At 39.8% G+C, this 12,701-nt stretch overlaps 1 protein-coding gene across 1 annotated transcript in view; it reads left to right on the forward strand.

The window, feature by feature from the left end:
• Positions 1-12,701, forward strand: part of LOC128502529 (relaxin receptor 2-like) — a 95,209-nt gene that overhangs the window by 64,959 nt on the left and 17,549 nt on the right. Inside the window, exons 11-13 of the mRNA XM_053472333.1 lie at positions 9,118-9,189; positions 9,576-9,647; positions 11,377-11,448. Of these exons, the coding sequence (XP_053328308.1) occupies positions 9,118-9,189; positions 9,576-9,647; positions 11,377-11,448 (216 nt within the window). The remainder of the gene's footprint in view (positions 1-9,117; positions 9,190-9,575; positions 9,648-11,376; positions 11,449-12,701) is intronic.

A 12,701-nucleotide genomic window follows, 5' to 3' on the forward strand; every position in this document is an offset into this window, starting at 1 on the left:
ACATCCAAGACAATAATTTGATTTCTATAGCAACAAGGTATCCGTTCTTCCTTTTGTGTAACGTGACATTTATGTGTTCCCGGCAAAATATGAATGAGGTAAACTTTTGCATGATTATTGAAGAGGGTTTGTAACCGTACTAAAAGTGTTCTAATGCTGCATTTAGTTATAAAAGATTACCTGAAATGGTGAGAGGGCCCCAAAAAGAGTCTGTTGCCTCTTCATGTCTGCCTTCTCACAATGTCTATCCATGTTCCATAATAGGAAATGCGGTCTTATTCTGTTCCTGGTCACCTGTATCACCTTAGTATAAGACTCATGTGGTGATAGAGCTGCCTGAGTATCAGAACGGACTGTGCCACTGGGGTTGAGGAGCCTACTATGGGCTTTACCAGGGCCCTATTGTCATTAAAGATGGGTCTGGGTATATTGATGCTCATATTGAGGTTTTCCTTGCTCCTGATATGAAGTGGATGCAGATATGGACACTAATTGCCAAAAAGTGTATATCAGTCTGTATCATACATAATGTCCCCTCTATTTTCCGTTCCACCACAGTGACTGCTTTTGTTTCTGTAATCTTGACCCCATAAAGTGCCTCTCTTTTTAGTATGAATTCACTTGCAAATAAACAGAGAATAACTTTGAGTTATCCAGTATCGGTTAATTCCCACAGCCAAGGACCAACCCTTACAACTGCTTTACATCTCCGTAAAACTGTCAGTGGAGCCACTGCACTGCTTCCCTGCATTTAAACACTGAGAAAATGTTTATACTCGCTCCACTTCTGTACATTTTATTTCTGACAGGGACATAATTAGATCTCAAAATTCAGGCTTCTGACGGAAACCAAGCTCCCCGACATGATTCTGGCAATTGCACATCAAACTGTGGATTTGCAAAGCAAGTGAATGTTCTCCAAAAGAGGAACCAGCTTCCAAATAAAAAGTTACCAATGAGTTATCATATTGAATTGGAGTTTCCTTAACCTGTCCTGTGGACAAACACTTGAATATTCATGCAAGTTCTTTGTGTGTTCCAATCTGCATTTCTTTTAATGTGGTTCATAATATAAATGTCTGATTCAGTTCCCGTGCTGCTGCTGCTGCACATATGGATATTACGTGCATGAAGCGCTCTAAATAACCACGGCTCGAAATGCATTATTCTATCATGGAGGTCTCTTATGCACACACTCCCTGCTTGAATACTCGCAGCAGGCATCCCTTTCAACACCAAAACACACAAAAAGCAGATATTAAAACAGATGGTTGTATTGTATCACTTGCTGAGACTAGAGTGCCGACTCGTAAAAAACTATTTTCCGTGTAAAAAAATCTGAATTTGCTTTAATACACCCCAAGGATCAAAGGATGTGACATTATAGTAATACTTTGCAGCTCTGATGAATAGAACCAACTCTTACGTATCGCAGGTTTGTGTCCAGATAAATGATCTGCACGTACGAGGCAGGAATAATATTCACTTTAATTACTCTATGTGCTTTCAGGTGCCATAGTAACACAGTAGTTGAGGTTTAAAGAAAGAATAAACGTATTAAAGTGATCTGTAATTTTCTTCCTTGTTTGCCATTTTTTGTAGAAGGGGTTAATGCGGGGTTAACGCGGTATGGGCTACGCAGTAGCTTTGGTGCCAGGATTTTCATGATGGCAGACGAGCCCCCTGCTGACAACCAACAGAGTCGCTCGTACAGACTTTTAAAATCCTGGTGCCGCAACTTGGCTGGCAGAGACCACTGGTCTCCCTGCTCCAGCAGTTAAAGGTCTGTACAAGCGACTTTATTGGTCGTTCATACGGACTTTTAACTGTTGGAGCAGGGAGACCAGTGGTCTTTGCCGGCCAAGTTGCACCGTCAGGGGTTAAAGGGCCGTGCGAGTGAGCCTATTGGTCACCTGCAGGGGCCTCCTCTGGCATCATCCAATTGATAACCCCTGACGGCGAACCTACGGATTTCCGCTCCCATTATCTACGCAGCATCGCAAGGGTCGTCGAGTGAGCCTATTGTTCGCCTGCAGGTGACCAATAGAGTCGAACCTACGGATCTCAGGGTTTTTGCCCCAATTTCAGGGTCTCATGTTGAAGGGGCAGTGTATTCTACACTGTAGTGATGTATGACTCCCAATTGGTGCTTTTGCTACCAGTATGTTATGGTTGATATCCCTGATTTAATGCAGGTGACTCTACTCTAGGTTTCCATGAGGACCAGTATTAGAGCCATTTGGTCAATACATTTGTGCAGTAACCGCATAAAATATTTTCGATGAGCTATTAAAGCGTTAATATTTCAAGTGTCTCGAAGTCAGCTCATGAAATAAGTTCTTGTGCATGTGCATTAGTTTATTTTCACTTTAATTTTCACATTAATTATCATTTCGAAGGCAAAAGATGGCAGATTATTCAAGCATTAGCCTAGTACAAACACGAAAGGCACATCTACCAATAAATCTCTAAATTTGGTGTGTTTCTACAGAAATAGCCCAGCTTTTACATGGTTACATGGTCGTTTTTGCATTTGTTTTATGATTACGCAATGCACCAATGTTCCAGGCGTTCATTCACGTTCTTTGGGAAAATTACTGATAATACGTACAATTATCCACTCGCTTTGTTCTGGTGCTCTACAGCTCCCTGTGGAAATGGAAAAGATTTAATATGATTTCAAAATGGTACTGCAGAATTCAGCTCGTTTTATTGTGGCTGATGAGAGGCAAGATAGCAAATTGACCCACTTTGTGCGCTCCCTGTGGTAGAACAAAGTGAAAGTTCCATTATTCTGCGTTCCCGGTCTGTGCCACTTGGCTTTTCCACTTTCCAAATCCCAGTTCAGGAAAGTGCTTAATAGCTCACGTTTGAACATTATGTTTGTTCCATTCTTCTTTACTCAGATGAGAATAATCAATTAGTTACCAGAACACACTAATCAGAGTGTTTATTAGTGCAAAGTTTTGCACTAGCAACAATCTGACCTAGTCGATTATATTTGTCACTATGGGATTTTTTAAATAATTACTTCTAGTGATGGTCAGAAAAGTTTTGAGAATGACACAAATATTAGTTTTCACCAAGTCTGCTGCCTCAGCTTAGATGATGGTAATTTGCATATATTCCAGAATGTTATCAGAGAGTTATCAGATGAATTGCAATCAATTCCAAATACCCTCTTTGCCATGAAAATGAACTTTATCCCAAAAAACAATTCCAATGCATTTCAGCCCTGGCCCAAAAGGACCAGCTGACATCATGTCAATGATTCTCTCAACATAGGTGAGAGTGTCGATGTGGACAGTGCTGGAGATCACTCTGTTATGTCGATTGAGTTAGAATAACAAACAGGAAGCTTGACATCATTGTTCTTCCTCTGTTAACCATGGTTACCTGCAAGGAAACACGTGCTGTCATCATTGCTTTGCACAAAAAGGGCTTCACATGTAAGGATAAAAAAGCATTGGCTTCCTTTTCTGACGTTTCATAGGGAAAAAAAATAATTATTGAGATCTCAAGGACATGCAAGGTGGGTTTCTACCTAATACATATATATTATATATTTCAGTTAATGACAGATATTCTTCAAGTAACATTGATTGTCACAACTCTCATTTGATATCCAGTAGGGCTGGCTTAGTTTCTTAAGGGTACTTGGCAAGCGTTGCAGATGAAAGGCATACTGTCTTCTCTATAAATGTAGGGTTATTAAAATTATGTATTACCAGGGGCGTACCTAGAGTATTTGGCACCTGGGGCGGATCCTGTATGTGGCACCCCCCCCACATACACTTTAAAACTGCATAGCTTCTACCGTTATATACCGGCGCAGACACTGAAGGTGGTACAGCATTACTGTTATTATATACTAAGGCAGACATTGACGGTGGTACAGCATAACACCTATCACTATATACTGAGGCACACATTGACAGTGGTACAGCGTAATCCCTATCACTATACATTGAGCCAGACATTGGTAATAGTGCAGCATAACTCCTATCACTATATACTAAGCCAAACATTGATGTGGTGTAGGCCTACCACTTCATTGTCTGGCTTAGGGATGCCCCGAAACGAATTCTGGACTGAAACCGAAAATGCAGCATTTACCTGGCCGAAACCGAATATGACCCCCCCCCACACCATAAAAAAATCTAACACTTTTATTTAAAGTAAGTAACACACCAAAATAGGACAAAACAATTAAATATATATATGTAACTAAAGAAAAAATGGACACTCATGGGTCTTTGCAGTAGTTTATTTCAATCAGCACGGCCAATGTTTCGGACCACCTCTGGTCCTTTCTCAAGGCAAAGACCCGTGAGTGCCCATTTTTTCTTTGGTAGCATATATCTGGCTATTTTTGGAGCACCCGGGCAAATAAAAGCCTGTGTATGTTAACAATATTTCTGAGTGTGCAGCCGCTCCCTTTGGTTTGTGTATATATATATATATATATATATATATATATATATATATGATTGTTAACAGCAATCACATTCTTATCATGCCCAGCTATACCCAGATTCCAGGATATACTCGCAGACTTGGCATGATAGGAGTATGATTGCCCTATCTACCCCTTCTCACTCCCTTCTGCCCTATCTACCCCCTATCCCCCATCTCACCCATTCTCCCTATTTACCCCCTCCTAACTATCTACCCTCTCCCTCTTTGAAGTTCACTTACCTTTCAGGAGTCCTGCAGTGGGGGTGCAAGGCCTCTGTCTCCCAGCTCTGCCACTGTATGGAACAGTATAGAGTGATGGGAGTTATGCTGTACTTTAGAGCATAATTATATAATGAAAAATTCATTGGAAATGGTACAGCATAACACCCATCACTCTCACACACTTACCAAACCACGCATATACCAATACCAATCCACACACATACCAATCCACACGTACACCAATCCACACGTACACCAATCCACACGCACACCAATCCACACGCACACCAATCCACACGTACATCAATCCACACATACACCAATCCACACGCATACCAATCCACACGTATACCAATACACACGCATACCAATCCACACATATATCAATCCACAGACATACTAATCCACACATACTAATCCACACACATACCCATCCACACACATACCCATCCACACACATACCCATCCACACACATACCAATCCACACACATACCAATCCACACACATACCAATCCACACATACACCAATCCACACATACACCAATCCACACATATACCAATCCACACATATACCAATCCACAATTATACACCAATCCACACATATACACCAATCCACACATATACACCAATCCACACACATATATACCAATCCACAAATATACACCAATCCACACATATACACCAATCCACACATATACACCAATCCACACATATACACCAATCCACACACATACCAATCCGCACATACCAACCCACTCTCACTTAATGCTTTCCTACCTTTCCTTTTTTCCGGGTCAGAGGGCACGGACAGCGGTGGGCGCGGCTTCAGTGGTGTGCGCCGGGATCTGACAACAAACCCCGGCGCACAGCAGCTGTTGCCGCGCGGATCGAAAGGGAGCGGTATCAGAGGTCTTTAACAGACCTCCGGCTCCCTTGAGAGCCTGCTCCTCCAGCGACGGACATTACTGTCTGTCTCTGGAGGGGTGCCGGGTGCCAGCAAATTGGCACCCCCCTGATGAGGGGCACCCGGTACGGACCGCCCCCCCCGCCCCCCGCTAGGTACGCTACTGTGTATTACTGAGACCACTGTTCCAATCAGTGTTATGAATTCTTATGTTGGTTCTTGGTAAGTATAGTTGGTGGAAAGTTGTGTTACCTGATTTGTTAGTTAGTGCCATCATTTTCGTAGCAGTATGACATCACTATAGTTACTTTTTGTTACCATGGCTTTTATGATTAGGAAGGCACTAATCCATGTTGCAAAGTGTGCCTTGTGAATCCATTTGGCACTTACATAGTAGAACAATAACCTTATTTGGTTCTGAAAGATACCTCGCAGACGTGTATAACCATATAAGTATATAATACATACGTCTATAGCATAATGGAGTGCGCCAATAGACATATGTAGAGGCTTGAGGGCCTATGTCGTTACATGGGGCTATACTCCCCAAATGTCCCATTTCATTGTTCTTCCTGTTAGGTGTTAAAGCCCCATTATCCCATTGCTCTATAAGCTTAGTACATTTGGTATATCAGTCCATTGTTATATTGCAGTGCTCCTCATCCTTCTCCTCAAGGAACACCGAACAGTCCAGGATTTAGGTATTGCTCAAGTGTGTCTAAGGTGTTTACGATGTTCTTGTTTGTTAACATACCTGAGTCATACCTAAATCCTGGACTGTTAGGTGTGCCCTAAGGAGAGGGTTGAGGAGCACTGCTATATTGTACAGAAATAAAACTGGCAATAATGTTTATGGAGGAGATTGGCTAATAACGTGTCAGAAGTCACCCTAAAAAAAAATGTCCCCCTTTTCCCATTTAAAAAGTTGCGAGCTATTGCCTTTTGGCCCCGGCGGTGACTTGCTAACTCAAGTGTAGTGCCAGTTTTGTTTGACCCATCACATCTCCTTTGTAATTGAATTGATAATCAATCCCTGGATAGGAATAAGGCTGAGGTATTAGCTTCAGTCTTTGTGGTCCATGTTACCTGCAGAAATATTGCTCTTTCTTGTGTGGACCATGAAACTTGAGCCAGCTGGTTCTTATTTGTAAGATTTTGCATGCAATGAAATTTGCTCTGTGTACGTCTAGCTGGCGCCCCCTAGTGGTCATTGGTGAAACCATTACTGATTGAAAAGCACTCTGGCATCCCTTTGTCTACAGGTCATCACATTTACTAGAAGAGTTCTATATAAATTTCTTTTTACATCTGTAGGTTGGCATAGTTTGGATATTGGTGTTTTATTGACCTTGTATCTTACTGCATGGGCCAAGGTTTTTGCTCAATCTGAAAAATGATATGTCCACATAATTAGCACTTTTTATTTAATATTAAAAGTGTAAGGTGCTTGTGTTTCATTTATTGCTGTATGATTTTATGACATCAAACATTATCATCTGATAGCAGCAGCAGCCTGGCACAATTTGTGTGAATGTGTTCACGTGCATTAGACTCTTGTAGGGTCAAAATGTATAATTTGTATCAGACCAAGGGTCCAACTGTAAATGCTGTTAACAATTACCTCTTTAAGCTACTGTATGTAATACAATATTTTGCCCTATAAATATAGTATAAGGTTGTCCTTCAAAACTCTTTACAGGCAAAGATGAGTGCTATTGTACAAAACATACCAATAAATCTTATTTAGAAACCTGCAACTTTTTAATGTTTGCTCTACAGTACTTTAAATGGTCAGACCTAGTTTTTAACCCACGGTGACCTTATTGTAACCAACTAAGGGTAATGTCTAGAGCCCTTCTCTCCTTATCAATTCTGTTGGGGTGGGGGCAGTCCTAACTGTAACAGAGAGGAATTGAAGTCTTTGACTCTGATCTTCTCTCCCATCCAATTAAATCAAGAGGTTGTTGATGTTCAACATGTTTATGTTTTTGAAAGGGACGCAGGTACTTCCTTGTTGGTACATCATTTTACTTTGATTAGACCACAGTCTCTGTAAAATAAAAATGATTGTTGCAGAACGAAACTAAGCAGTGTCATCAGAAGAACAGAAATAATCACATTCAAGCTGCATAAATCTAATCTCACAATCCAGGAAGCTTTTCCGCTTTGAGATAAGAGATTGTATGAGCCTTTTGAAGTAGCAATTTCTTTTTAGCCAGTGAAGCAGAACTATGATTGTTCTGCAGTCCCATTTCCAAATCCTATCCAAGCTCAACAGTACGATCATAAAAAACAAGGAAAGAATGGTTAATTGATATATATATATATATATATATATATATATATGCATTATGCTTGTCATACTATGGGTGAGTGACTCAGGGAGGTTCAAATACCTGTCAAGTATAACTTTAAATAGACTTAGTTCCTATGTGAATGAATTTAATGCTTATCAATGCGTTTTGACTTAGCCTAAGTTGACTTGAACGGACTTATGTAACAATCATCATAATTCGCATCATGAGCTGCTTAAGATGCTGTCTATATATTTTACCGGGTCCAAATGTGAGATCCCATCCTATTTAGCTCTTTAGTTGGGTCACATTAAAAATGTCTATTGAACACCTGAAGTGATAATTATTTGGCTTTGAACCATGAGTACTAAATGGCCAGCTCATGGTCTTGTGAGTAAATGACATGACCATGACATGTACAATTATGTCCCTGTCAAACGTAAATGTCACATTGAGACAACCGTATTGTTATTCCTTGTGAAGTTCCTTTCAGTGCCTAAATAAAGGTAAACATGTTGCTTTGTAGCTACGATATTAAAAGATCTCGCATTGATAGTTTCTTTTTTTTTACATTTTCTAAACCTCAGGAAATCTGGGTAAGAGATTCTTCCAAATTCATGATTACACATAGCTATGTATAAAGAGAAATCCTGGTACAAAGCATAACCGGAAAATCAATGTAGACACTATCCCACATGTGAAAAGTGTATAAAATGAAAATCTTTATAAGATTCCCCCATTACCGCATCTTCACCTCAAAATAAAGTGTTATCTAGTGAGTGAAGTGTAAAGTTAATGACAACACACATGCCCAGATCTGCTCTGTCCTGCTTTCTTATCTTCAATCTCTAGTCGCATTTACAAGCACACATTTTGGCAGGGATTGGTACTAAAAGGGAGTAATAAAGGTAATAAAAGGTACTAAAAAATAATCCAAAATGTGCCTAGTAAAATGCCGTAGTGAAATACGTAGTGTTATACTCCAGCACTCAGCATTAATGACACATAAGTGAGTCCTGGGGGCTGAAAACATCAATGCATCTCTTCAGTAAACCCCAGGAGTAGCCGAAATCTTTCACTAAAGGAAGCGTTTGCATTAGTGTTGCAATCTCAACTAACTGACATCATTATGCATTATGAAGGGTCATTTGTCCAGGTTTTTCCTGTCTTTGTGTGTCCCCTTGTACAAATAAAAAAGCAAACGTAACTATATGTTTTTACACTCATTCTATCGTAGGGTCTTGCGCAGAAACAAGATTCGAAAAATTCAACCGGGAGCTTTATCCCAAATGAACAAGCTGGTGGATCTGTGAGTCATTTCTTCTGTACAATCCTTTCACAATTGATAGTAGCCTTTATCAAAATTACTGGAAGCCTTGAAGTTGACCAACCAAGTTTAAGGACATAAAACCTAGTGGCATCAGACCATTAAATATCATAAAATGCTGGACTTCCTGATATATAAAATGTGTATGTTGATAAAAGCTTATAACACATTTTATTCAGTGTCTTTAATTTTCATAACTTGAAACTTTTGGTAACTAAATTGGCCAGATTTTGTCCGACAATGGCAGTGATTATACTACAAAGTAATTTCATTTGTACTCAAGATATAAAGAAGCATGAATGATTGCATGTTAATACATAATTTGCAGACCCAACTTATTTCCTATTTACTGTTTTTCATACAATCAGAGATCTGTCTGTCAATCAGATTAAGGAGCTTCCACCCTCGTTGTTCACGAACCTGCAGGACCTCCAACAGCTGTAAGTGTTCTGCTCCAACAGAGTCTGACACATTTCACATTGTCAGCAAAAATGAATACTGTCTAGGGGATAATGCGCGTGAATCTTCTTGTGCTTAAACACTTCTAATAAGGCAATTAACGAACATGGATAAGAATGTAGAACTATTATCCCATGCATTCCAACTTACTGCTGTCAAAAGAACACTTAGTAGTAGATCTGGATATCTTAGTGGTCAGGGTAGACATATGCCCAGAATGGAGACATTTGCTTTTTTCTTTTATTGACTATTTTAGTCATAGGAATTTTTTTTTATAGTTTGTATACACAAACACATATGAAAGTATTCTGTGACACATTATACATGATTCTGCTTCATACACTGATATAAAGGCATGTTTTAATACCACTTTCTTTTTTTTTAATATGAAATATGATATATTTCTGTATCACTGTAGCCACATGTAGGGGTGCGGAGAACCTTGAAAGAGGAATAGGTGCAATGTTGTCAGGGGGTGGCAGGACACCACTTTTACTTGAATAAACATTGACCTAAAGGAGCTGTTAACAGCTGTGAATTCTAGAGCCCTCAAGCGAAATTCAGAGAGTTCTAGTGCCAGATTCTCACTCTGCTAAAACAGTGAATGAAGTAAGTGGCTTATACTCAAACCTGGGAACTTCCCATGTTAACTACTCAGAGTTCTTCATCTTCTGGAGAATGGCTTCATGTAAGGCCGTGTGTAGTCCTAGAAAGCCTTAAGTGAGGCTGGGAATGGGCAGTTATATATACTATATATACTATATATGCTGTATATATAATACATACTAGACTTGTGCATTCAAATTAAATTTACTGAATTTTGGTAAATTCAGCAATTTGTACAAAGCTACTAAAACAATCCAGAATCGGATGAAAACAAAGCAAAAAGTTCACTCTCTCTCTCACGCTCTCTAAATGTTTCCCTCAGGGGTGTAAATAGAAACCACAAGGCCCTGGTGCGAAAATTGCCCGGGGCCTCCCAACAGCTGGTCTGTGCCATCATTGCCCCCAAACAACTTGTTTGTGCCTTCATTGTCCCTTGCCCCCCTTCCACCATACACTCTGATACTCGTGATATGGTAACTGAATGTCCTCACGTAACCAATGTATAGACCTTTACATATGTCATAAAAACTGCTTCTGTCCTTATGCTGTGCAGATATACATAATAAACACACAAAGCCATAATGCCCTTACATACTTAGCAATCCAGCACTCTCCTTAATCTGGCGCAGTGACTTTGGGAAGGGGCTAGCCATTCATGGTGGTATGCTAGCTGCACTTGAGCAGGTCCCAGACAGCCTTTAGTAAGTGGGCAAAAGTGAGCATGGAGTAGGGGGGATTAGTTGGGGGAGTGTATTTGGCCAAACGCTCATACCATGCCCAGAGAAAGAAGAAACTTACAGTCAAAGCCAGAGTGTTACAGGTATGGACATGGTCCCAGGACTACATGGGATAACTTTACCATAACTCCAAAAATAATGTAACTGTGTGTTTTGTTTCACTTTTGTCTAAAATGATGATTGAATAGTCTCAAATGAGTCCTAACCTAAAAAAAATACCTCCTCGAAAATAGTTTTTATTTCTAAATCTTACCCATAATATGGTTACAATCAGAATGTTAATAACCATATTACTATTATGGTTATTGTTTATATGTTTGTAAGATTGGGAGATGACAGAATTTGCTTACTGTGTTTACCTTTCCAGGAACATCTCTTTCAACCCATTGAGCCACATTCCACACAATCAGTTTGATCTCCTGACGAGCCTGCAGTCCTTGTAAGAGCCCTGTTTAATATATACTATAATATCAACATAAAAACATGAAAAATAGGCATAATAGATGGGCCAGATGGTTCATATCTGCAACAAATACTATGTTCTTTGTCTCCTGAGGAGCCTTCAAGTTCCCCTTTACATATTTATGATAATGCTCCTCTCTCACAAATACCTTAGTGATGCATGTGACATGTTGCCTTTCATGACAAATTAACACTTCCATTTTAACAAATCCTTTTATAAATTCATTGTACATGAATTACCTTGAATAAGATAACAATATGAAACCCGGGGGACATATATCTTACACTATGTTACAGGATAATTACTGTGGAAATATTCTGTCTATAGAAATACTTGATATAGAAGCATGAAATCCCAGCATATTGTTATAATGAAAGCACAATGTGTGATATTAACTGAACTTTAGAGATGAATAGACTTCAATATACCGACAGTTAACTAGTATATAATTGCAGGCACCCCACTGTGTCATAGAAACACAGAATTGTATGACAGTTAAGAATCGTTTGGTCCATCTCCTGTATTACTGAAACCATAATCATTCCTTGATCTTGTTTTATATTCAGGATTGTGTTCTCCTTTTCCATGCCATAAAGATGTTGTATGAAAGTAGACTTGGGCACCAGGGGGCTCTTCGTGTTCGTCTTCGTGCTCGTCTTCGGGGAAAAAAAAATCTTCGTATTCCGCGAATATTCGCCCGTTCCTGTCTTCTCTTCGGGCGAATATTCGCGGACATTCTTCGTGCTCGTTTAATCTTCGTTTTCCTCCTGGTTGCCTAGCAGGGGTTAATACGGGGTTAATAACACATCACAGCAGCAGCAGCTGCCGTGAAGGTACGTGTGTGCAGCTCTATTGGTCGTTTCGGCAGGGGGCTGGTCTGGCATCAACGAGTGAATTGCAGAACTGCAGAATGCACTTCATTCGTTGATGGCAGGCGAGCCCCCTGCCGAAACGACCAATAGAGTTGCACACACATACCGAGGTGTACTGTCCATAGATGTTTAATAAAAGAATAGGGAATATTTTACATTTTTAAATTGATTTTGGACCACTTTACATGCCTAACATTTGCTACCTATTTACAATGGCATACTTTGCAACAACCCAACTTACTTATTGGACAGGACTGGAAAATAGCAGGACTGTCCACCAAAATCTTGGGTGTGTTGGCAGGTATGCTGATGGAAAAATGTTGGACAAGAACTAAAAAATAGCTTAGGGTTAATGTA

The sequence above is a fragment of the Spea bombifrons genome, chromosome 8 (genome assembly GCF_027358695.1).
Source record: "Spea bombifrons isolate aSpeBom1 chromosome 8, aSpeBom1.2.pri, whole genome shotgun sequence".
Classification (NCBI taxonomy): domain Eukaryota; kingdom Metazoa; phylum Chordata; class Amphibia; order Anura; family Pelobatidae; genus Spea; species Spea bombifrons.